The sequence below is a fragment of the Muscardinus avellanarius genome, assembly GCF_963383645.1.
Source record: "Muscardinus avellanarius genome assembly, chromosome: 10".
Classification (NCBI taxonomy): Eukaryota; Metazoa; Chordata; class Mammalia; order Rodentia; family Gliridae; genus Muscardinus; species Muscardinus avellanarius.
In genome coordinates this window covers 112452917-112479368 of record NC_137796.1, presented here as the reverse complement: position 1 = coordinate 112479368, position 26452 = coordinate 112452917, and the positions used below count along the sequence as shown (strand labels likewise).

Sequence of the window (26452 nt, the reverse complement as noted above, 5' to 3'; positions counted from 1 at the left end):
GCTGCTATTTGTTGCAGTTGGCTACGCCCTCCCGCTCACCAAAAACAGCCTCAAAAACAACCATTTCCTCTCTGCTGGGAGACAGGGAGACTCAGCCGGCGCACACGCGCACACACACTTCCTCGCGGCAGGCGCTTTGCTTTCCAGGACCTGCCATCCGTGGCGTGGCGGAGGCATTGGGACGGGCCCAGGCAGCACAGGCAGCCTAACGGCTCTGACACACGGCCCTGCCTTGAGGCTTCCGTGGTGGGTTCTAAGGAGGGTTACGGCCAACTCCTACGCCGCGCCTGCCTCTTGAGTTACGTTGTTTTCTGCTGCTGCAGACGAGAAGAGGCACTGTGGACGCGGCCTCCCTGGCCTCTGGTTCCCAGGAAGACGGCACACTCACAGCTCTGGATTCTCGCTGGTGCCCCCGTTTCCTCCCCGGGATGGGCCTCGCGGCAACCGGCTTCAGCACAGGCCTGGCCCTGCTCCAGGTGCAGGAAGGAGGATAAGGCAGGGCTATCGGCGGCTCACCTAGACCTGTCCCATGAGCTTCTCCCCACACCTCCCTTGTCTCTGTGTGCCTGGCTGGAGCTGCCGTGCTGCCTCTGAGAATGAGCGGTGATGTTCTCTAGCAACCCCTAGCAGCTTCTCGGCTCTCCCTGGATGCACAGCAGCGACCAGGACTTGGGAGTTTCTCAGAGATCAACAGATAGCAGCGGCAGTCAGCTATGACTGTCCAGAAACTTGTGGCCACAGCTGTGCTGGTGGCCCTCGTCTCCCTCATCCTCAACAACGCAGCAGCTTTCACCCCCAACTGGGTCTATCAGACGCTGGAGGACGGGCGCAAGCGGAGTGTGGGGCTGTGGAGGTCCTGCTGGCTGGTGGACAGGGGCCGGGGAGGCCCCAGCCCCGGGGCCAGGGCTGGGCAGGTGGACTCTCAGGACTGCGAGGCGCTGGGCTGGGGTTCCGAGTCGGCAGGCTTCCAGGAATCCCGAGGCACCGTCAAATGTGAGTCTGCTTATTTCTGTTGCCTTCAGGGGACTGGGGGGGGGGGCTGGGCCCAGGATGTTGGGGGATGGAGAAACTGTACCACATGCTCCCTTGCCCTGGTGAGCAAGGACGCGATTCTGTGCGCCAGGCTCTGCCTTCGGCCCCTTTTGCGGGGAATTCACCTGATGCCATTGGGGGCTTTCTCTCTGCATTAGGTACAGCTGAAAGACAAGTCCACTAGGCAAATCAAGACACTTTTCCTTGGTTAAAAATAAAAATTGTAGAGCTTGGGTATAGCTCAGTGGCACAGAGCTTGCTTAGCATGTGAGAGGCCTGGGATCAAACCACAGCATCACAAAGAAAAGCAATTGCTAATGAGTAAAATAAACAAGAGGGCCGGGTGTGGTGGCGCACGCTTATAATCCCCGTGCTTGGGAGGCAGAAACAGGAGGATCACGCAGGTTCGAAGCCAGCCGCAGGCGCTGGCTTAGGAGACCCTATTTCCAAATAAAAATATAAAAATAGGTCTGGGAGTATAGCCCGGAGGTAGAAGGGCTTCCAGGAACCCCAGTACCACCAAAATAAATAAATAAGTAAATAAATAATAAAAAACCAAGAGGTTCAGAATATGTGCTTGAGTTCTGACTTCACTTCCATGGTGATCAGGGCTGTCATGCTGTGAACAGCACTCGGGGAGACCCTGGGCACTGACGCCCTTGGGGTGTGCAGCCTCACGAGGCGGAATGCTGTCCCCGCCTTTGCCTTCTCCTGTCTTGTCTGGGGCCCATTTGCTGCCCTGGAAGTTGGGAACTGACTTCGACAGTGGGATCAGGTTTGAGAGTTTGGAAGAAAAGGGGGTCTGCACATGAAGAGGCTTGCTACCTAATGTGATAAGGGGCCTGACTCACAGGCACCCTGGGCTCTCCTGCCCAATGCCCTCAAGTCTCAAGGTTGGCTGGCTCCTGTTCTGAAGATAACACTGGCCTTAGCAGAGACAAGGCGTCCACTCGTGCACTTAGGAGTCTGCGAGTCCTTGAGCAGCACTCTGCGTGGATCAGCTCAGGGCCTGGACCTGGAACAAGCTGGGAGCATAGGCTGGGGAACTCCATCCCCACTTCACAGGCAGAGAAACCAAGGCTTACAGAAGGACTGGTCAGCACCCCCCCTGGACTTCATAGGCAGGGAGCAACAGCCTCCCTTTGAAAAAGGTCCAAGCGCATGAACAGTTTCAAAACTTGCATGAGCTCTCAGAACCCAAGGTGCCCTGTGAAAAGCTAGATAAGCACAACTGAACTTGGTCCCCGTAAGCTGGCGGCCTTCACTCTGGACTCTTCAATCTAGGAAGGCAGGCTAGAAACCCTGGCTTTGGGTGGGTCTGTTCTGTGGGCTGCAGCTATACATGCCCCTGGAGGTTATGGCCTGAGGGCTCCTGGGAGGTGGGCTGAGATTGGGCAGGGTTTTCTGGGCCCCGGGGGACTCCCACCTAGATGGGAGTCTGCACCAGCCCCAGTCCCTGCCCTGGGCCTCACAGCCTCCTGACAGCCCAGGTGCTCCCTGGTGGCTGGAGGCAGGGCACCATCTCTTCTCCCTGCCTCTCATACTTAGTCTTGGGTGGTGGTGCGGCACTGAAGTGTCTTGGACAGTTGTCCCATGGCCCCTCTGAGCCCCATTGCTTCAGGCCAGCTCGGCACACAGGGTCCCTGGAGACCTCCTGGTCTCCAGCTTTGACTCCCACTCTGAACATGGCACATCCTGCCCTTCATGTGCCCTGAGTCTGCTGTTCCTGGGATGACTTAACACAGCACTTCGCACATAGCTGACCTTCAACGGATAGATCTGAGTAGTGACTTTTTGTTCAAACAAAAAAATGCCACCAGGAAACTTCTTGGAAATGACTGACAACACAGAATGTAGGAAAATAGGCTAAATAGGTAATTTTGACTGCTGATAAAACTTAAACACACGTTGAGGCTGGAACATGACAGGAACAAAGAGGCAGAAAGTCAGCATTTCCAGAGGGGAGCTGCAGAGCCTAACCACAGGCTCAGGTCCGCTGCATGGCTCCACACCGGCAGTCTCGAGGAGGAGGGCATGATGTTGGTCTCTGCTTCCCATCTCCTCCCTCAATGACGTTGGCAGTGTCTCAGTGCTACCTGCTCCAAAGCAGCCCACATGCTGCTCTCCCTCCATCCACCCAGCCTGATGACAAACTTGCCACCCCAGCTAGAGTGAATCTGTGCGCCCAGGCCGCCAGCCTGCTACCTGCAACCTCATGCAAAACCCCGCCCTGTAGCCAGGCGTGGTGGTGCACACTTGTCATCCCAGCGTTCGGGAGGCGGAGACCTGAGGATCGCCTTAGCGGACTGCCTCGGCTACTTAGTGAGGCCCTCTGCAACTCAGTGAGACCAGTTCAAAATAAAGGATAAATAGGGTGGGGGTGTGGCTCGGAGGTCAAATGCCCCTGGCTTCAATCCCCAGTAACACAGAAACAAAAACCCCATCCTGCAGTCCAAGCGGGTCTAGCAATCAGTCCTCTGTGGGGCAGCGGCTCGAGGGCGCCACCCAACAGGTGGCATCGGCTTGGGGCCAACACCCTCCATTACGACAGGCTCGTGGGTCTTCGTTGTAGGGCTGTGTGGTTTGCTCACAATTCCAACCTGAGAGCCAGCATAGGGCATGGGTGGGGGCTCACGCAAGCCACGAGCACAAGGCCACCCAGCAGAAACATCTTCTGCCAACTCTGTACCCTGAGCTCCTGTCCATTGAGTATGCGGGAATGGAATTGCTCGGTGTTCTTCAACTGCAACCCTCCCAAGACACAAGCCTGTGGGCCGCTCGCTCCATCACATTCTGAACTCTGGGCAGAGCCCTCTGTGTTGCTGGGTGTCCTGAGCATGCTGAGTTAGGGACCGTGGGAGCCAGTCCCAGGTTCATCCGAGTCCAGGCCCTGTGACCTCCCACCACCACTATGAGTCCTTGGACTTTCCAGCCAGCTGGCTGTTTTACATCCTGTGGTGTCTAGGATTTTTATTACTGGCAAGGCTCTGTTCCCTGTGAGGAGCAGGGGGCCCAGAGGCTACCTGCTTGAGCCCAGGGATGGCCTCATTTCACACTTCCTCTGCTTCCCATGCGCTTGGTCAGGTACCCTAAGTCCACAGCTAGACATGAACATAAGAACATAAAGTCAAATGTGGGCCAGTCCAGCTGGATCCTGGCACTGTCAGCTTCTTCACACTGCCTCACTCCATGCTGGACGTCAATCGAGAGGAGCTGGCTAGCGGCTTAGGCCTGGCGCCCTGCCTGGCCAGGCGCATTTGCACCGATCTCACAGGCAGCACCAGGACAGGTGACATGCTGGGCCCAGCAGGTGGCCAGCCACAGAGCTGAGGGGACGGCAGTTCTGCCAAGAGCTCTTCCTTCTCCAGCAGTGTGCAGCTCTGCAGGTGCTCCCTGTGGTGATCCACTGGGACTGTCACTCACGGAGAGTCTGTCACAGTGATGGCAGAACTGTGGCTAGAAGCTGCCACGAAGACTCAAGAGCCAGCAAGGAGGAAGACGACAAGAGGACAGGGTGGGAGGACAGGCCAGAGGCCGGTGTGTGCTCCCTTCCTGGCTCTGGCAGCAGCACGCTCACCCCACGCCAAGCCCCTGCCAGCCTGCCACTCCCCTGTTCATTCGGGTCCTTCCTGGCCCTGAGGAGCTCAGGAATGCTGCTAGGTTGTTCCTGTACTGTTAACATTCTGTGCCACATTCTGTCTTTTTTGCAGTACTGTGGATGGAACCCAGCCCTATTTTTTTACTGTTTAATTTGAAACAGGGTCTCATTAAGTTGTGGGGGTCTCACTAAGTAGCTGAGGCTGGCCTTGAACCTGCGATCCTCCTGACTCAGCCTCTCAAGTACTGGGATTACAAGTGTGCGCCACGATGATTGGGTCTGTGTGACATTTCAACACTTCCCCAGTTCTACCATCTATGAAAGTAGATGGATCATAGAAAAGGTAAAAACAACTATGAAGAAAAATAAGTATACAGATGACAGAGTCCATGAAGAACACAATCTGCATGGATGTCACCGATGTTTTTCCAGACTACACTGGAAGGAACCCCTCGAGCACACGGTCCTAGTGCGTGCACAGGGCACTGTACAGAAACACACAGGGCTGGGGCTGGCCTCTAGCATGCTGCCTGCAATCATCAGTTAGAGCTGGCTGTGAACAGCCGGGAAGGTTGTGGCAAAATGACCCGCTTACCGTCAGCCTGAACCTCAGTTGCCTCCTGCCTTGCCGCAGGCCCGGGAACCCTGGGGAGGTGAGGATGTCAGGGTCTGCTGCCTTAAACCTCAGGCCTCAGCAAGCCCCACTGTACTGTGCCTGAGTCCCAGGCCACAGGGCTGCCCTGCCATGGCTCAAGGAGCACTTCCTCTGCCCCTGACATTCCTAGCTCCTCGATCTCCACTCTCTCTCTGGGGCCTGTGGCTGCCTGTTCTCTGCAAGTTGTGGCCTGCCCCACTGCTCTGCCGGGAGCCCCTCGAGCATCAGGCAAGGCTCCGCTGGGCCCCTTGCTCATCTCCCTTTTAAAAAGCATCACTACATGATCTGAGTGATGATTTGCAGTTATTCTGAAGATTCAAGAACACGAGCTGTTGGTTGCCGGCAGTGAAGCCCATCTGCTTTGCCGTGAGGACAAAAGGAGAGAAGCAGCTGCTGCTATGGGCCAGTCAGTGACTCCTCCCCCCTACGGCAGGCCTGCTGGGTCAGCATGACGCAGCGGCTGCTCTGATGGTCTAGCAGCCTGGGGCTTCATGTGACCCCATGGATCTTTATTTATATTTTTGTGGTGCTGGGGATTCAACCCATGGGCATTCTACCTCCGTGATATACCCCCAAGTCCTATGTTTTGTTGTTGTTATATCTTGAAACAGTCTCACTAGGTTGATGAGAGTCTCACTACTTGCTGAGGCTGTCCTCAAATCTCTGGTCTCAGCCTCCCAAGTACTAGGATTATAAACCTGTGCCACCACGCCCAGCTGCATGGATCTTATATATGCAGCTTGTGCACAAGGCCTGCTGGCCTCAGAGCAGACTGCACCTCCCCCAGGCTGGAGCAGACATGCTGGAAAAGCCTGAGATCCGGGAAGCACCCCTGAAGCTCCGAGGGACAGGAGGGGATGCCATGGAGGAAGCAACTCAGAACACAATGGGCGGGACGGGCTGACCCCATGGAAGGAAGTGGCACAAAACCCCTGGAGACTCTCTGACTCCAGGGCCTGAACATAGCTGCAACCCAGGAGGAGCGAGAATCAGACACCAGCTCGGGCCCCGGGAAAGACAACAGCGGCCTCACACAGGGCTCCTAAATCGCTCCACGCTTTGCTCGGCTGGTGAGGTGGTGCCTCTCACACTGCATTAATGGTTGGGGGGCACCCACAGGAAAGGGGGCCTTCACGGCAGACAGTTGGGCTTACATAGATGCACGGCACCGACCCAGCTCACAGGGACAGCGGTTCCCATCCAGGATCTCTGGATGACACTGCTGCTCGCTCCTCCACCATCTGGAGGTGACCCTTGCTCACTCCCGGGAGCAGTGTGTGGGCCAGGACGTGCAGAGGACCCTGCCTGCCGGAGATTTCCAAGGCCCAAGGACTCACCTGAGTCCTGCCTATCTTCAGGCAGCTTTACCCCACTCTAGAGACTACCACCAGCCTAGGGCGTCAGGGGGAGGGGGTCAGGGAAAGAACGGAGGATGGCAGAGGAACCGAGACAGCAAGGGGCAAGCAGCGCCCAGGCGCAGGGCAGAGCCTAGCGTGATGGAGAGGAGAGGCAGGTGCCAAGCCTGAGCTTTGAGCTATTCTTTGTATCCAAACTGCATTTCAATAAATGTTAGGTTGAACCATACAGATCTGCTAATATTAGCAATATTAGGTTCTTAAAGTAACCCTTCCAACCTTCAAAGGCACACAAAGATACCCCCCAAACTGTAAGCCATGGCTGAGGTGCGGGGCTGGCTTGCTTGGACCATGACACCCTGGCTCCCCCCTGGTGCTCGGTAAGGAGCTGGTGACCTCCAAGTCTCTGGAAACAGGACTCGCTGGCTGCGCTCACCCACACAAACAGGCCACCTGCCCAGCACACAGGCCCTGGGCAACGACACAAGGACCAGCCTCTGCACACTCCTGGTTCCCATCTTGGCCATGGTGGGCAATAATATTTTGTCTGCGTCTGGACAATGATGGCTCCTATAAAATTCTGCCTTTTTTTTTTGGTGTGTGTGGTACTGGGTATTGAATGCAGGGGCATTCTACCTCTGAGCTACACCCCTTATTCTTTATTTTGAAACAGGGTCTCACTGAGTTGCAAAGGGCCTAAGTAGTAGCTGAGGTTGTCTATAAACGATGATCCTTCTGTCGCAGCCTCCCAAATGCTGGGATACAAGCATTCACCACTACATCTGGTTTATTCTTTATTTTTGAGACAGGGTCTCACTGAGTTGTAGAGGGCCTCATTAAGGAGTTGAGGCTGGCCAAAAACCTGCAACCCTCCTGTCTCAGCCTTCCAAATACTAGGATTGTAAGCATGTACCACCATACCCAGCTAATTCTGCTCTTTCCTGCTTGGTTCTTAAATTTCTGAATACAACATTTTTTTTTCTTTCTCTCTCTCTCTCTCTCTCTCCCTTTCTTCTTTTCTTGCCGCACTGGGGATGGAACCCAGGGGGATTCTACCTCCAAGCTACACCCCCAGCCCCAATTTTTTTTTTTTTTTTTGGTGGTACTGGGGGTGGAACCCAGAGGCCTTCTACCTCTGGGCTATACTCCCAGACTATCTATCTATCTATCTATCTATCTATATACATATATATATATATAAAATTTGGAAACAGGGTCTCACTAAGTTGCTGAGAGCCTCACTAAGTAGCTGAGGCTGGCTTTGAACCTGTGCGATCCTCCTGTCTCAGCCTCCCAAGCGTGGGGATTACAAGCGTGCGCCACCACGCCCAGCTTTAAAATATTTTAAATTTATTTTTTGGTATTACTATTACCCGAAGGCTGGTCTTGAACCTGAGATCCTCCTGTCTCAGCTTCCCAAGTACTAGGATTACAAGCGTGAGCTATCACATCTGGCTAATTATTATTTCGATGACCCAATTCTTCATTCTTCTTATTTGGTACAAGGGATAGAATCCAAGGGAGCTATATCCCTAGCCCTTTTTATATTTTATTTTGAGACAGGTTTTTTTTTTTTTGTGTGTGTGTGGTACTGGAGGTGGAACCCAGGGGCTTTTCTACCTCTGGGCTATACTCCTAGACCTATTTTTATATTTTATTTGGAAACGGTCTCACTAAGTTGCTGAGAGCCTCACTAAGTAGCTGAGGCTGGCTTCAAACTTGCGCAATCCTCCTGTCTTGCCTTCCAAGCGCTAGGATTACAAGCGTGTGCCACCACGCCTGGCTCAAGACAGGTTCCTGATATGTTGTTAAAACTGTCCTAACTTGCCATCCTCCTGCCTCAGCCTCCCTAGCAGCTGGGATTACAGGTGTGAACCACCATGCCTGGCTTCAGCGACCCAACTGTAAAAACCAACCCTCTATTTCTTTTTCAAAACTCTTGGGAGATTAAGATGTCAAGGCATGCCTTTTTTAAAAAACAAACAAACAAGGCCGGGCGTGGTGGCGCACACTTGTAATCCCTGTGCTTGGGAGGCTGAGACAGGAGGATCGCACAGGTTCGAAGCCAGCCTCAGCTACTTAGTGAGGCTTTCAGCAACTTAGTGAGACCCTGTTTCCAAATAAAGTATAAAAAAGGTCTGGGAGTATAGCCCAGAGGTAGAAAGCCTCTGGGTTCCACCCGCAGTACCACCAAAACCAAAACAAAACAAAACAAGCCCAAACCAACAAACAAAAATTAGGACTAGAACTCGGGGGCATTCTACTGAGATTTTAAACTCCCTGATGGAAAACTGGGTCTTGCTAAATTGCAGAGGCTGGCTTTGAAACTGCGATCCTCCTGTCTCAGCCTCCCAAGTACTGGGGATTACAGGCATGTGCCACCAGGTCTGGCTTCCAGGCATCCAGGCATGTCTTTTACAAAGGTGTTAGTTACTAAAGCCTGGTGTGGTGGCACACGCTTGTAATCCCTGCTCTTGGGAGGCGGAGACAGGAGGATCATGCAGATTTGAAGCCAGCCTCTCTGGCTTAAGAGACCCTGTTTCCAAATAAAAAGTATTAAATGGGTCTGGGAGTGTAGCCCAGTACCCAGTACCACCAAAAAAAAAACAAAAAAAACCTCTCTAACTACTGTGGAATCTGAAAACACCAGAGGCAGGGGCTACATAAGGCTGTCCAATCCCACAAAGCCCCTCATTTTTATCTTTTTATTTTTTGTGGTACTGTTGATGGAACCCAGGGCATTCTACCTCCAAGCTACACCCCAGCCCTTTTTTTAATTCTTTATTTTGAAACAGGGTCTCACTGAGTTGCAGAGGGCCTCACTTAGTAGTAGCTGAGGCTGTCTGCGAACTGCGATCTTCCTGTCTCAGCCTCCCCAGTGCTGGGATTACAAGTGTGCGCCACCACGCCTGGCTCAGAGCCCCTCGTTTCTGTGTTCATCAACACACTCCCTGTTGATTTTGGAGTAAAGTGGAATCTGTAAGTAAAGAATGCTAAGACACTGTCTCGACCACAGGTCTGTGTGGGCTTCTATGTAAAGCTTTCTCTGGGGAACAAAGCTTCTCCACCACAAATGTGTGACCAGCCCTCCCTGTAGGCAGCGGCCTTCCCTCTGCTGCTCAGCCACCATGGCTCTGCCTACCGTCCTGACACCATGGAGGAGGAGGCAGGGTAGGAGCGAGGCTGGGGTCGCTTTGGCTGCGGGTGGAGTGACGTGCTGGGGCTCTGGAGGTGAGAAGAGTGGGCTAGGAGCTCTTGATGTAGCCGCTCCTGCTCTATCCTAGACAAGTCACTTTGCCTGTGCCACGGCCCAAGAAAGGGGGGAACGACACTGAGCTCTCGGGGACCAGAAAAGCTAACTGAGGCAGCAGCTGATACAAGCTGCTCCACACGGGGAGGTGAAGCAGGAAACCTGAGCACTGCTAGTGTGGTTTCACCTTTCTCTTTTCTTTTTCATCTTTTCTGGTACTGGGGCTTGAACCCAGGGGCATTCTACTACTGAGCTAAATACCCATCCCTTTCTTTTTTATTCTTATTTATTTATTTTGCAGAACTAGGGATTGAACACAGGGACATTCTACCTCTGAGCTATACCCCCAGTCCTATACTTTTTTCTTTTGAAACAGAGTCTAAGTTGTAGAGGGCCTCACTAAGTAGCTGAGGCTGGCTGTGAACCTGTGACCCTCCTGTTATCTCCTAAGTACTGGGATTACAAGCGTGCGCCACCACACCTGGCTCTATTTTTATTTTCTTGTGACACTGGAGATTGAACCTAGGGGTATTCTACCCCCAAGCTATACTCCCAGCCTTATTTAATTTTTTATTTTGAAACAGGGTTTCACTAAATTGTGAAGCACTTCACTAGGTGGCTGAGACTGTCCTCAGATCTGCAATCCTCCTGCCTTAGTAATAGGATTAGAAGTGCCGCCATTCCAGAATCTATTTTTATTTTGTGGTATTGGGGATGGAATACAGGGGCATTGTACTTCTGAGTTTTACCCCCCACCCTATTTTTTAGTCTGATTATTTATTTTTTATTTATTTAGTGGTACTGGGGATGAAACCCAGGGGCACTGTACCTCTGAGTTTTACCCCCAGCCTTATTTTTTAGTCTTTTTATTTTTTATTTTTATGTTTTTGGTGGTACTGGGGGTTGAACTCAGGGGCTTTCTACATCACTAATTTCTGAGAACCTCACTAAATAGCTGAGGCTGGCTTTGAACCTGTGCAATCCTCCTGTTTCAGCCTCCTAAGAGTGGGAATTACAAGTGTGCGCCACCATGCCCGGCTAAGTCGTTTTTTATTTTTATTATTTATTTATTTATTTTTGGTGGTACTGGGAATGGAACCCTTCTACTACCCAGATCTATTTTATATTTTTATTTGTTGGAAATAGGGTCTCTTAAGCCAGCGAGGCTGGCTTCAAACCTGCACAATCCTCCTGTCTCTGCCTCCCAAGTGCAGGGAATAAAAGTGTGTGCCACCATGCCGGGCTAGTTGTTTTATTTTTGAAACAGGGTCTCACTGAGTTGAGAAGGGCCTTGCTAAATAGCTGAGGCTGTCCGCAAACCATGATCCTCGTCTCCGCCTCCTGAATGCTGGGATTACAAGCACGTACCACCACACCCAGCTAGTCTCCTTATTTTTTGAAACAGGGTCTGAGTCGTGAAGGTCCTTGCTAGGTAGCTGAGGCTGTCTGTGAACCGCGATCCTCTAGTCTCAGCCTCCCAAATGTTAAGATTACAAGCGTGCTCCACCATGCCCTGCAGTCTATTTTTTTTTTTTTTGGTGGTACTGGGGGTTGGGGGTAACCCAGGGGCTTTCTACCTCTGGGTTATACTCCCAGACCTATTTTATACTTTATTTGGAAACAGGGTCTCACTAAGTTGCTGAGAGCCTCACTAAGTAGCTGAGGCTGGCTTTGAACCTGTGCGATCCTCCTGTCTCAGCCTCCCAAGCGCGGGGATTACAAGCGTGCGCCATCATGCCCGGCTCTATTTTTATTTTGAAACAGGGTCTTGCTAAGTTACCACACATTGGTTTGAACCTATGATCCTCCTGTCTCAGCCTCCCAAATACTGGGATTATGGCATGTGCCATCATTTTGAGTTTCCTTGCCATTTTTAAGCCCACCAGGGGCATGCCTATAATCTTAGTTCTTGGAAGGCTGAGACAGGAGAATCACAGTTTCACTGCCAGCCTCAGCAACTTAGTGAGACTCTCCACTACTCTGTCTCAAAATAGAAACAATAAAATAAGGCTGGGGGTATAGCTTAAAAGATAAAATGTCCTGAGTTCAAAGCCCCTGTATCAAAGGAAAAAAATAAACCTACCACACAGCTAGCACCTTTGCCAACAAATCAAACATCATGGTGAAGGGTCTGTCAAGGCAGGAGGCGGCCACTATCGCCACATGGGGGCTGTGATAAGCCCTTACTGACTAGGGAGAAGGAAGGACGGCACCAGGACTGGGGCTAGGGGGAGCTTCCAGAAGCCTGTCCAGAGAAAGCACTAGATGTGCCTAATGCTTCTTCAAAGTCCTCGTAGAAACCTAGGAAGAGAGCGGCCATGGAGGACAGCCAGCTGGTGCCCTGGGCTCACCACCGCTTTCCCTTTCCCTCTCTGCCCGCAGTGCAGTTCGACATGATGCGTGCCTGCAACCTGGTGGCCACGGCAGCGTTGGCCGTGGGTCAGCTCACTTTTGTCCTGGGGCTGACGGGCCTGCCCCTGATGTCACCCGATTCCCAATGCTGGGAGGAGGCCATGGCTGCTGCGTTCCAGCTGGCGAGTAAGTACCCAGGCAAGCAGAGTGCTGTCCTACTGCCCCCGCATGTGGCAGACCTGCTGGGCCTCCTGCTGTCACGGGGACCAGGGTATGGCCGCCACAGGCAGCTCCCCTGGGTTGTCCCCGTCGTCGTTTGCAAAAGCAAGAGAAGCCGCAGCCAGTGCAGGGCTGAGCACCTGGCCCTCTGGCTCTGCGCCCTTTCCCATTCCAGATGCGCACTAGCAACTGCAGTTCGTGCTTTGTTTCCCCAGCCTGTGGGGTCCCTAACCAGCTTGCTTTCCGCAGCCCACATGGGGGCGAGCAGGAAGGTTTTGTCTCTCTGCTCACTGGGGCTAGGCTGGTCGTCCACACCCGGCCAGGGTGTGAGGCGCTCTGGGCTGACCTTGCCTTCTTAGTGCAGAGCAGCCTTCCCAGTGTGGAATGCATAGTTCCAACAGAGGAAAGGCAGGAAGTATGAGGTGAATCATTCTAGGAATAATGATGGATCCTGGGCCCTTATCTTTCTTGGGAAACACCATTTCCAGAGTGAGGCTGACAGGTACTCATGCACTGGAAAGCGCCCTAGTGGGAATCAGGAAACTAGACTCTGGAGTGCTATGAATAGAGCGCTATGGTCCTAGGCAAGTCACGCCCCTGTGGGTCAGAGGCAGGAAATGGGGATTCAAGTCCCAGTGGAAGAACACAGGGCTTGGTGGCAAGACACATGGAACTGCACCTTGGTTCCATCGCTATCAGCATGAACTTGGCAAGTTATGGAGCCACCCGCAGTTCACTCACTGTGGAAGGGTTTTTTGGTGTTCTCTGGCTGGCCGTGAGAATTAGTGTTACAGGTGAGATGCGCTCATGGGTCACTCCTGCCTCCTGCCCATCTTCTTGACCAAGAGTAACAGAATTCAAATGCTAGGGTGTGTTTAGGAAAGTCACTCACTTTGCCCTCTGAGCACCAGAGAGACGTAAAACAGAAAGGGTCTTCCTCATTCTTACTGAAGTCTCAGACCTCCATCACGTGCCACTACCTGAAATTCCATCCCTTTAAGAAGGAAATGGAAAATTTTGAAAACACGACTGGAAAAGCTAGGTTAAAAAAATTCTAGTGGTTTAAAAGAAATGAAAGCAACAGTTCTTGATTCTGAAAATAACTCCTTCTAGTGGGAAAATCAAACTGATCATTGTCGTTCTTACTAAACTTCCCTGAGACCCTTACATGGGCGTTATTAGGAAAACTACTGCTGGTTTGGCATGTTAAGACTGGCAGCTTGTCTCCCGCAACCCTCTCCCCTTTAATGCTCTTATTTGTGGTGCTAAGGATGAAACCCAGAGCCCCACATGTGCCAGACAAGTGCTCTGCTGCTGAACTGCATCCCCAGCCCTTTCACAAACTCTTGCCTCAGAAGATAGTATTGCTCTCAAACTATATACTTTAAAAAACTCAAAATGTGGGAAAGTCCCCATTATCTGAAATCGAGTTGTCTTAGAGTATAGCAGTCCTGGGGTTGTGTGGCACGTCCCTCCCGGGGGCCTTGTCTTGGTGTGTGTGAAGGGGTCAGGAACGCATCTCCTTCCTGAGTACTTCCAGGGCAGCATAACCTCTTTTTAGGTACTGGGGATTGAAGCCAGGGGCACTCTCCCTCTGAGCCACACCCCTAGTCCTATTTTATTTTTATTTGGAAACAGGGTCTCACTAGGTTGCTGAATCTTACTACTTGCTGAGGCTGTCCTTGAACCTATGATCCTCCTGTCTCAGCCTCCCAAGCATTGGGATTACAAGCACAACCTCTGCAAAGGGTGGACCAGGCTCTGTTTAAACATCTCTGACAGATGGAGACCCACAGAAAAAGCCAGAGCCCGAGCCACAGCCCAGGGTGTTTTAGATGCTTCTCACCCTCCATGGCTCTCACCCCTCAGCATCTGACCACTGCCCCTGACAGGTCTGTTTTGCCCCAAAGGAAATGCATTTGGCCTGTTTAGACTCGTTTCATTGACAAACAGTACAGAGAGCAGCTATGTGCCTTTCTTCTATCATAATGCTAATTTTAGCACTGGGTTTTTTCCTGTGCTTGGGTCTGTTTTAAAGCCAGGGAGAGACTGCGGGGCGCCAGGATGTCCTGTCACAGGACGAGGAAACGCCTGCTATTACCTGTTGTCAAGCAAACCCCAAGTTGAGTCCCAGCACTGGGGTGAGGTGGGTGGGAAGGGAGAGAGAAGATGCTAATGACAAGAGGAAGGGAAAGTACATGAAACCAACTGAGCAGGCTTGAAAAACTGGGGAACCAGCAAAAGCAGCAGCAAAGCGGGGGAGGGCTCATTTACCCTAGGCCTAGATGAAGTGGGTAACGCCTCTGCTCACTCCTTCACTCCACAGCTGTTTCTGGACACCAGTGCCTTTCTCCACATGACCCTGGGTGGGCGAAAGGCCCATCTCTCTCCCTGGCAAGGTGGTGGCTCCTAGGGACCCTTTCCCATGAGGTTGCCATTTTCATGGGTCAGAATTGTGAATACCAGCTGTCTCATGGTCTACTCCAATATGTTCGGCTGGGCAAACGCAATGGATTTCCAATTTCTTTGCAGGGTTTTCCCAAGTCTGCTTTTACTGGAAAAAAATCCTTTCTGTCCCTTATTGTACCTACTGCGCACACACTGAATACTTTCATAACAATCCTGTACGTTCCCTGTAATGGAGTCCTTTCCTATCTCCTCTTCTTTTTTTGTCGTGCTGAGGATAGAACCCAAGGCCATTGTACCTCTGAGCTACACCCACAGCCCTATTTTTTATTCATTATTTTGAAACATGGTCTCACTAGTTGCAGAAGGCCTCACTAAGTAGCTGAGGCCGTTCATGCACCATGATCCTCCTGTCTCAGCCTCCTACCTACTGGGCTCACACAGGTGTGTCACCACACCTGGCTCTCTTTACTTCCTTTTCTCTCTCCTTTTTTATTAATATTATTATTATTTTATTTTGTGTGTGTGGTGCTGGGGATTGAACCCAGGGGCATTCTACCTATGAGCTATACCCCCAGCCCTACTTTTTAAAATTTGAAATAGGGTCTAAGTTGTAAAGAGCCTCACTAATGGCCATGAAACTGTAATCCTGTTTTAGCTTTCCAAGTACCGCGATTCTTTTTTTTTTTTTTTGGTGGCACTGGGGTTCCTGGAAACCCTTCTACCTCTGGGCTACATTCCCAGACCTGTTTTTTATATTTTTTATTTGGAAATAGGGTCTCTTAAGTCAGTGCGGCTGGCTTCGAACCTGCGCGATCCTCTTGTCTCCGCCTCCCAAGCGCGGGGATGACAAGCGCGCGCCACCACGCCCGGCCAAGTACTGGGATTCTAAGTGTGCGCCACCACGCCTGGCTCTTCCTTCCTTCTCGGAGCATCTTTTCACTGTTGTGCCTGTTTCTCAAGGTCTGTGGTCTCACTGAATTTGCCAGTGGGCAGAGGCAGAAGAGGGGAAGGAGCGTTGAATGGGGCAGGGCAAGTGGCCTTTGAAAGTAACAAGCTTCTGCTGGGCGTGGTGGCGCACGCTTGTAATCCCCGCGCTTGGGAGGCGGAGACAAGAGGATCGCACAGGTTCGAAGCCAGCCACGCGCGCTGGCTTAGGAGACCCTGTTTCCAAATAAAAATGTAAAAATAGGTCTCGGAGTGTAGCCCGGAGGTAGAAGGGCTTCCAGGAACCCCAGTACCACCACACACACACACACACACACAAAAAAAAAAAAAAAAAAAAAAAGAAGAAGAAAGAAAGAAAGAAGCTTCTTCCAGCAGCTGACCCTGCACCTGATACTGAGCAGCACCCAGTATGGGAAAGGGCGCTGGAGTTCTTTCCTACCTCCTCAGTCCTCTTTACTTCTTTTTTTGTGTGTGGGGTACTGGGGATGTAACCCAGGGGCATTCTAACTTGGAGCCACACCCACAGTCCTATTTTTTTCTTTCTTTCTTGAAACAGGGTCTAAGTAGCTGAGGCTGTCCATGAACCACTATCCTCCTGCCCCATCCTCCCCAGTACTAGGGTTACAAGTGTGCACTACCACACCTGGCTCTTTCTTTCTTGGAGCCTCTTCTCTCTGTTGCGCCTCATGCAGCTCAGCTCAGCTCCTGAGGCCCCTCAGCTCTGCATGGCTCCGGAAGATGCTTCTACGTCTCTAAGTCTTGGCCACTGGTTATAGAGCAGGCCATCCAAATTCTGCACCTGTCTCCATCCTTGTGGACACGAGTCCTTCCATCTCCCATACTGTGTATGCAGTGGGCCGTGAGACCCTCCCATGGTATGAGGACATGGGGGCTGGGCGCACTGGGGTCAAGCTGGCGAGGCCGCTGTTATCCCCTTGGTGCCTGATGGACCTTTGGCCACCTCTCAGTAGGACAACTAGGAGCCAGATAGATGGGACCCCGGTGGACAAGAGCAACTGTGTGATCATGCCAGTGCTGCTTCTCACCTGCTTCCTCTTCTGAAGAGTCCCTCTTAACCATTACCATTATAATTATAACCCACTTGTAAACCTTTTCAGAAAGTGGCAGCACACAGCCCAAAGGTCCTGTGTGTGACACGAAGCACCGATCTGTCTCGGTGGTGTCCAAGACATTCTGAGGAAGGGTGGCATATAGAAGTTGACTGCTGAGTGCTCTGTTCCAGGATGCCTACCTGGTGGCATCTAGCTCTTCCTCTTCAACAGTTTCCTTTTATGGAGCTAATTCCTGGCCCAGGCCTTGTGCGTTTTGCTTCTCTCTAGTCAGCAAACTGGCAGGGGTCCATTCCTGACCACTTGCACCTCAATTCCTATAGCTTGGCTCTTGCAAAGGCATTTCACCGTGCACATTCAGTAGTGGATGGACATAAACGTTCACCAAGACCACTTCTGACACTGGGCTCTGGGATGTTCTCTATTTTCTGGCTCTTCCAGACACCTGGCCTAACTTCTTGCAAGCCTGCTTTCTTTTCTGGAAATAAAAAGATTTTCAGAAGAGGCAAAACATATACATGCGCCCAGTGACACTTGGCTCACCCCTTGAAGATGCTGACATCATTGGTGCTGGAAGGCCAGGAGGGCCGGTAAACTTACTGAACCACATCTCATGAACTGGTGGGAAATTCTGCTGTTTTCTTTGACTTGGAAATCTTGTCATAGAAAAATAGACTTTTTTTGGGGGTTAGATTCTGTTTAGCCTGAAAAATCTAGTTTTCTTTTTTACTCAGGCCCTGAGCCAGCAACACTTCCTCCTCTCTCTTCTCTTCTTCCTTATCTGAGAAGGCCTGGGCGCTCTGGATGCCTGTGGAAGCACATGGCCACTGTGCCCCAAATCTCCTGTATGGAGAACCCTTTGAACCTCCATCCTTTTGCTGCATACAAGTGCTGGATGTGCCAACCCAGTGGGGCTGGGGACAGTTCCTTCACCCATGTTCTTTTCAGAAGCCAGTTGCATGAGATCTGAGGGGCAGGCACTTCATTTGTTAGTCTACAGCCATGTGGGAAGAACCAGGGGTCAGCCCTCGGGCCTTTCCTCTGATGCCACCTGTGTGTATACTTGACAGTCATTCTGAAAGGAAGGCCTTGTGACAGAAGCCGAGGCCCTGGGAAGCAGGCAGGAAGGAAGAGAGGGAGGAAAGGGATGCTTTCTGGCTGCGCTGAAATCCACACCGCCCTCCGCCAGCCAGCTCACAGGAAGAGGCTGTTTGCTTTGGCAGCACAACCTTGTGGAGATGGAATCAGTCCATGTGCAGAACTCAGTGTTTGCTGAAGCTCTTTCCTTAGATTTGTTTCTGGACATACTGATTACATCACTGAAAGGTTTTGGGAGAAAAGTCTTTAGGGGAAAGAACTCTGAGGAAAAAGGGAACTTTACTTTAGAGCCCGTGACAGAAGTAGGAAGCTTAGAGTTGACAGCCTGCCTCACTTCCCTGGCTGTCCCCTTCCAGCCCTTCCTCCCCCAGCAGAGAAGATCCTGAAAGTAAAAGCTAACTTTATTTCAGGAGAATGCCTGAGGTGCTGCATGACCAGCCAGATGACTTCCAACGCCTTCTTACCAACCTCAGGAGGCTGAGGTTAGCGACAGTGGGTGTAGTCATGTGTGCCTCTGCTGTGCTGTGTTTTCATTTGCATTTTACTGCTGACACAGAATACAGAAATGGTCCTCTCATGACACGTGTCTACTCAGTCCATAAAGTCTCCTCTGTTGGCTCAGAGGACTTGAACAATGGCCAACTACAGGAGCTGTTAAGATATTCTCCAAAAGCCGTGTCCCCACAGCCACATCCTCATGCCTATTCCTATGCACTGGGGTGAAGGCAGGGTCCCCCCTTTGTAGGACATGTTCTCCTGTGCCATCTTGTCATTCCCCCTCCACATGTTTGGGTTTCCCAGGAGTTCAGGGCCTGATCTGGTGTTCTGAAGGTCCCATGTCCCTCTGGGGTATGACAGGGTTGCTCCATGTTCCTAACTTATTTCTCTGTCTATGTGTTATGTGTTCTAAGTTGAACCAAAACAAACCAGGATGCCAACACTGGTCTCCATGCAGAGAACTAACAGGAGTGTCAAACCTTGGTTACCTTTTTCACAAGGTATAGACCTAGACTTTTACTGGTCTGGGGAAAAAGCAAATGAGGTGAAGCCCCGGAATCACACCCCAGTCAGAGAAGTGAGACACCCAGACTCTAAGAAACCAGTGCAGTGCCACCTGCTGCTGGCTTCCAACAGTTTTTTGTTTGTGTGTGGTACTACTGATGAAACTCAGGAGCTTCTATCTTTGAGCTACACCTTCAGCCATATTTTTTATTCTTTATTTTGAAACAGAGTTTCACTCTGTTGCAAAGGGCCTCACTAAGTAGCTGAGGCTGTCTGTGAACTGCAATCCTATCTCAGCCTCCCAAATGCTGGGATTACAAGCACGCACCACCAAGCCCAGCTCCCAACACAGTTTTATTATTAAAAAAAGTTTTTAAATTTTTTATTGGTGCATTATATTCATACATCATATTGGGGTAAAAGAACTTGTGTGTACATACCTGTACACATCACTGATTTAACCCCTACCCCATCCCCACCCCATTCCCTCCCTGTCCATCCTTCCCTTGCTTGGCTTAGTGGTTGACTTCAATATGTTTAAGTACATTGTGTTTTAGAGATTTCAACACACAGTTTTAAAGACTAGCAACCAACGAAGTGGAGACCCTGCTTGCGCAGTCTGTAAGTGCGTCCATCTGCTGCATTCACACCTGACACCAGCCTCATTACTCTTATTTTCAGGATGTAGGCAGCCACATCCAGGTTGTTTGTAAGCATGTAAATATGTGAATTTGCACTTCTTTTAATCAACTTATCCACATGTTGAGTGTTTTCATATTATGCATAAAAATAGTGTTCTTAGAAGCAAATACAAGTTCTAAAAGCTGAGCATGTGTACACAAGCAGTATGGATAATTATGGCTGGGGGGGCAAAGGTTAAAATAGCCTACCCATTTTAAAAAATGTACTTGCTTAGCTGGGCATGGTGGCTTATGCTTGTAATACCAACATTTGGGAGGTTGAGACAGGAGGATTGCAGTTTGAGGACAGCCTCAGATACTACTTAGTAAGGCCCTTTGCAACTCAGTGAGACCCTGTTTCAAAATGAAGAATAAAAAAGTAGGACTGGGGGTGCAGCTCGAAGGTAAAATGCCCCTGGGTCCCATCCCCAGCACTGTAAAAAAAAAAAAAAAGTACTTGCTGATCTTAAGAAAATAAGCTAAGGGCAAGGTGTAGCTTGCATGAGGTTCTAGTTTTCAAACTCCAGCATTAAAAATAAAAGGAAAGAATGCCACAGCAAAGTAACATGGCTATGGCTTGTGATGCTTATGAATGCCAGGCAGGCAGGGGGAACTGCTCTCCTGGCCTCCCTCCTGCCCTGTGGGCCCCAGAGGGACACACTAGCCTATCTGGGCTGGGACATGCTTCCTCTCATGTTGCCATGGGGATGAGAGGCCAGGCTGCTGTTCTGCCCTCTGTGCATCTGCCCCAGGATGCCATATTTTCCCTATTTGTTTAGAGATCAATGCCTGGACCTTCTGGTGTGGTGGGGTCCCACCCAATGCCACCTTCTGGGGAGGGGCCCAGTCCTCGCTCCTCAGCTTCCCTGGGCTGAGTTAACTTCATCTTCACCTTCACCCCGAGGAGGAGATACCAGTTCTCAAGTCCAAAGCAACAGGCCCCAGCCACCTCTGGGCGCTGGTGCTGACACTTAGTGTGGTCCCTGGGACAGGAGTGGAGTTTCAACATGTCAGATTAACATAGGCACACATGGCTAAAGCACATCGGTCCTTGGGATCAATGTATCCAGGACACGCCCCCAAAGGTGCCAGCCCTTGTGGCCTCTACTTGACCATGGCCAACAGGGCACGGTTCTTCTGGTGAATGGTCCCTGGAAAGTCTAGGGTGCCTTTCCCTTGATCTCCTTTCATTGTCCACACCATATTTTATCCTGCTTCATACCTGCTGTGGTTTGTCTTACGTTATTTACTCAGCAAGTAATTACGGAGTGCCTCTGGAGGGCCATGGTCAATAGGTAGGATAAGCTCAGGCCCAGGAGCCTTTTCTCCAGAGGGGAGGGGCCAGGAGTGAAAGGTGAGGGTGTACAGGACTCTAATCTGAGCCTTTCTCCTCAGGGTTGGTCAGGCAAGGGACAGCAGCATGAGGAAAAGTCCAGAGTGAGGAGGTGTGGTGCCTCAGAGGAGCAGAAGGGGCAGGTACAGCTGTACTGGAGTCAGGGAAGCCACAGGTGGTGGGGAGGAAAGGCAGGGCCAGGCAGAGCCACCAGGCCATGGTGTGTAGTGACAGACTAAGGCAATGGGAAGAGGCAAGGCATGTTCTAGGAAGGTCTTGGCGGGGCTCAACATGGTCAGCCAGCACAGACAAAGGGCCTGGAGACATGGAAGCATGCCCCTTGCTGTGCGTCCAGCTTCAGGCAAGTGCTGGGCAACTCCAGAATCTAAACAGCGGCACTTCACTCTGTTGACATGATTCATTAGGAAAGATCCACACCAGGAGTCCCCGCAGCACCACAACTCCTGCATGTGCATGCGGCCTGGGGAAGGCCCTTCCCTGCCTGGAGGAGACTCCTCTCCATGCTGCCACAGCCATCCACGCTTTCCTCCCTCGTGCTTTCATTCCACATTTTCCTAAGATTCTGCCTGTTGAGCTGAGCCTATTTGGTGTGTCCCTCCTTATGCCTTCTGGACCACCTCCTCTGCGACGCCCGGGTGACGCACTGCTTCCGCTTCCGCCCAGGAGCCTCTCCTCTCTCCTGTCCTGCAGTCCGCTGCTGGCTGCCCACTGGGGGTGTGCATTCTGGAGGTGGCTGATGTGGAGCCGTGACTGCACGAGCTTCATTTGGTAATACTCTTGGATTAGGACTGCAGCCCAGGGCCACATCTCGCCATCCCTGTACGATCTCTCTGGTGAGGGCAGGTTCCCTGTTTTGCATGTGGCAACACTTGGCATTTAATTACTTGCTAAGTTTTCCAGTTAAGGTTAGAGCATCTCAGTCCTTTGTAGAAAATTCAGTGTCAAGCTTTCAATCAAGATTTTATAGCTCACAAGTCTCCAGAGAAAATTTCTTGTAAGCAATTTCCTGTAGACCCCCCTCTTTATGCATCAGTGATGCAAACTGACCTCAAGTCAGACATGGGAGCTGTGCACGGGGTTGGGGGAAGGAGGGAGTAGGCCCTACTTGGCTGGCCTGCTGTGAGGGCCACCTCTGCTTCTGCCTCATCCTCCTTGCTCCTACTGCCATGGCTCCCACTGGACCTGACAGCTTTCTAGGTCCTCTCTGGGCAAGTCCCAGCACAGGGAAGGGGGGCAGGGCCACCTGGGCCAGCTTTTGAGTAGCAACATGTGTGTGGGGGGCTTTCTTTCACCACTGCTATCTGGGCTTCTAGCCCAATTAAGACTTGCAATTCTCCTGGTGCTGCCTTCCCTACACAGTGTCCCACTAAGCCTTGCTGATACATTCTGGGAAGGCAACCCTGATTATTCTATTGTAAGAACAAATAAAATCAAGTCATTGGTGTTCTTTAAAGAAAGCTATAAACCTGGGCATGGTGATACATGCCTGTGACCCCAGTCCTTAGGAAGCTAAGAGAGGAGGACCCCAGGTGTGAAGGGCTGAGGGTGTGCCTTGGACACAGAATGTCTGTGGGTTCAACCCCCGTACCAAAAAGAAAAAAGAAAAAAAAAAAAAAGAAAGAAAGAAAACAAGTAAGCCGGGCGTGGTGGTGCACGCTTGTAATCCCAGCATTCAGGAGGCTGAGACAGGAGGATCGCGGTTCGCGGACAGCCTCAGCTACTTAGTGAGGCCCTCTGCAACTCAGTGAGACCCGGTTTCAAAATAAAGAATAAAAAGTAGGGCAGGGGGTGTAGCTCAGAGGTCAAATGCCCCTGGGTTCCATCCCCAGACCCGCAAAAAAAAAAAAAAAAAAAAAAGAAAGAAAGAAAGAAAGAAAGAAAGAAAGAAAGAAAACAAGTAAATATAACAATAAAAGTGAGATACAGAAACACATCGATATTAATAGGGACAGCATGACTGCTCGTGCTGGACCTTTACTCCTACTGATCAACTGCTTTTCTTAGGAAGCCAAATCATGAATAGGCCTCTGCATTCCCAAAGCAAAGAGGGGCATCCATAGAGACAGCGTGAGAGAGACAGACCTGCCTCCTCTTCCCTGGTGTCAGACTCAGGACAGAGAAGGAGAGGAAGAAAAAGCAGATGCAGAAGGGGAGGGGAGAGAGAAATCATGAAACTAGACTCTTCTCAGAAGTGAGAGGGAATCAGACACACCAAAAAGAGACCTGGAAGCCAGGCATGATGGGACATGCTTGCAAACTCAGTACTTGGGAGGCTGAGACAGGAGGATCGCAGGCTCACAGCCAGCTTCAACTACTTAGTGTGGCCCTCTGCATCTTAGTGAGACCCTGTTTCAAAATGAAGAATCAAACAGAGCTGGGGGTGTAGCTCTGATGTAGACGGTCCCTGGGTTCAATTCCCAGTACCAAAATAATAATAAAAAAAGAATAGGAATTCTGACTAAATACCAGTGTTTCTAGACCAGATTTAGGAAATACTTGTATTTTTGCCTTGAACTAATTAAGCATTTATAAAAATCAGTGGCAGAGCCAGGCGTGGTGGGCATGCTTGTAATCCCAGTATTTGGGAGGCTGAGACCAAAGGATCGTGGTTCACAAACAGCCTCAACTACTTTGTGAGGGCTTCCGCAATTTAGTGAGACCCTGTTTTAAAATAAAGAATAAAGCCAGGCGTGCTGGCGCACGCTTGTAATCCCTGCGCTTGGGAGGTGGAGACAGGAGGATCGCGCTGGTTCAGAGCCAGCCTCACTGGCTTAAGAGACCCTGTTTCAAAAAAAAAAAAAAAAAAAAGAAAATATATATATAGGTCTGGGAGTGTAGCCCGGAGGTAGAAGGGCTTCCAGGAACCCCAGTACCACCAAAAAATAAAAATAAATAAATAAATAAAATAAAAGAATAAAAAATAGAGCAGGAGGTGTAGCTTGGAGGTCAAATGCCTCTGGGTTTCATCCCCCCCAAAAATGTCAGTGGCAGATTTAACATAGAATTATTACTAATACCTGATATTGCCTTAAACTAATTACACATTTGTAGAAGTCAGAGACAGATTTATTATGAATTACTTCCAGGTCTGTCTGGGGATTAGGAAGGCAGTGAGGCATGGGTGCTGTGAGCAGAAAAAGTCTTGCACAGACCAGGATAGGAGCCGCCCGAGGGGTTAGGCCGGTGCCAGGGTCGGTGAGGCTGGGATCAGAGCCTGTCGTGAGGCTAGACCGGTGCTGGGGCCTCTGAGGCTGGGAGAGGAGCCAGCCGAGGGTTTAGTTCAGTGCGGGGGCCAGCGAGGCCAGGATCAGGGCCTCCCATGAAGCAAGGCCGGTGCTGGAGCCAGCAAGGTTGGAATCAGAGTCCTCCGGGTGGCCAGGCTACTACTGGGGCCAAGAGTGGGATCGGAACTTGCAATGTGGCATGCACAGAGAAATAGCACAGAAAATAAAATCCAGATGCTTCCCCTAATAAGCAATAACTAGGAGGAAAGGAGGTACAGGAGAAGGTCGAGTAGTAGAAAGGGCCCTATTGAAAAACAATTACGGTGGCCAATCAGGGGGGAGGGGATGGGGAGGATGTAATCTCTTTAAAACTCATGAGGTGCGTAAACAATTATATCAAAGATAATCACCAATTAAGCATGGGTTCGAGGGAGGGAATGGGATGGGGATTGGATGAGGGCTTACTGGATAATATGTGCTTGTATATCCTCTCTTGTATTCCAAAGTGATATATCATTAAAAAAAAAAAAAGAAAAAAAAAAAGAAAAGGTCTGGTACCTGGTGGACACTGAAAAAGCATCAGACCCACTGTCTCCTCATGCAGCTGCCCAGAGTTATTCCCTGTCCACAGCCTCCAGGTCCAAAGGCCATAAGAGTCCACAGAAGGCCCAGCAGAAAGTGGCTCAGAACCCATCCTAGGAGGACAGAGGCTGGGAAGAGGGATGTAGCTTGCCTTCTGGCGGCTCTGACCCAGAGTTCAAAGTGGGCTCCTTAACACTTCTCTCTGCCCACAGGCTTCGTGCTGGTCATCGGGCTGGTAACATTCTATAGAATCGGCCCCTACACCAATCTGTCCTGGTCTTGCTACCTGAACATCGGTGCCTGCCTTCTGGCCACGCTGGCAGCTGCCATGCTCATTTGGAACATTCTCCATCGGAGGGAGGACTGCATGGCACCTCGAGTGATTGTCATCAGCCGCTCCCTAACAGCGCGGTTCCGCCGTGGGCTGGACAACGACTACGTGGAGTCTCCATGCTGAGAGTCACCCTTTTCAGGACTTCACCTGTGAATAACCTTTATAGTGGAACAGTCTAGAAACCAAGGGGCTCTCCCAGCCAGTGTGTGCAAGGTGTGGGACAAGTCTGGGTTACCTATATATACATATGTACGATACTCATGTATATTTACTATGTTATATACGAATATATTATATGTTTATATATTATGTAGGCTGCCCTACACCCAACACTCTCTTCCTGGGCCAGCATAATGTGGCTTCACATCAGACATGTTTCAAGGGTGGAGACTAGAACCTGCGTCGGGGGAGGAGGTGGTGCGGACGCCCTGCTCTACCTATGTTTGGGATTAATTTATTCTGCATTTGCTGAGAGGGCATCTGTGGTATGACACTCAGAAAGTTTTTCATGAAGTATCCATGTTATTCCTTGCATGAATCAGAATTTATAACCAGAAAGTAATGATTTTATGCTGGAATCAGGTTAATAATATACATTTTGCTCCAGATGTTTTTTCTAAGTTAAAATAAATGCAAATCTCTTAACTCTGTCTAAAATTTATGTTATTCATCTATACTGCCAAATGGGAAATCAGTTTCTCTGACTTTTGTGGCTGATGTTGAGAACTGGCGGGAGCACATGGCTTTACTCACGGCTTTGTGCAACTGGGTCTTGGAAGTACAAGTTCCTGCAGACTGAAAGCTGTGGCCCTGGGATGGCAGATCACGACAGGGGAGTAGGAGGGATGTTTCTTTGCTCTTCCCTGCTGCAAACTTTCAGCCTCTCCAGCAAGTGCATGGTAGGCTGCGGAATGCCAGCAGAGGCCTCTCTACCTCCAGACAGGCCTGTCCCTCAGCCTGCAACTCCTCAGGTTGGGCGGGAAATATCTGAGGTTGGGCCCTTCAGGGATCAAAACTGGTCCACAGAACTCAGGGCTGTGTGCCATGCCTGTACCCAGGGTCCTAGCCTAGCCACGTGCCCCTCCTACAGGGCTCTGCCCTGCTGGACTGTGGCCACTAGGAGGCTGGAGAGGAAGTAGGTGCTAGGCTTGATACTGGCTGGAACGTGCCAGCCAGAGTAAGACCCACCATCTGGCTGCCCCTTCTGCTAATGAATGAATGTCTAGCTTTGCCCCCCCTTTTTGTAATCTTTCTTTGTAGTATTGGGGTTCAAACTCAGGGGCATTCTATCTC

At 50.8% G+C, this 26452-nt stretch overlaps 1 protein-coding gene across 1 annotated transcript; it reads left to right on the top strand.

Moving 5' to 3' along the window:
* Positions 1–713: 713 nt before the first annotated feature.
* TMEM204 (transmembrane protein 204) lies at positions 714–25282 on the top strand (the record flags this gene model as incomplete). The annotated part of the gene is made up of 3 exons (XM_080702697.1): positions 714–993; positions 12273–12428; positions 25038–25282. 3 exons carry the CDS (start codon positions 714–716, stop codon positions 25280–25282), a joined length of 681 nt encoding a protein of 226 aa, XP_080558823.1.
* Positions 25283–26452: the final 1170 nt, after the last annotated feature.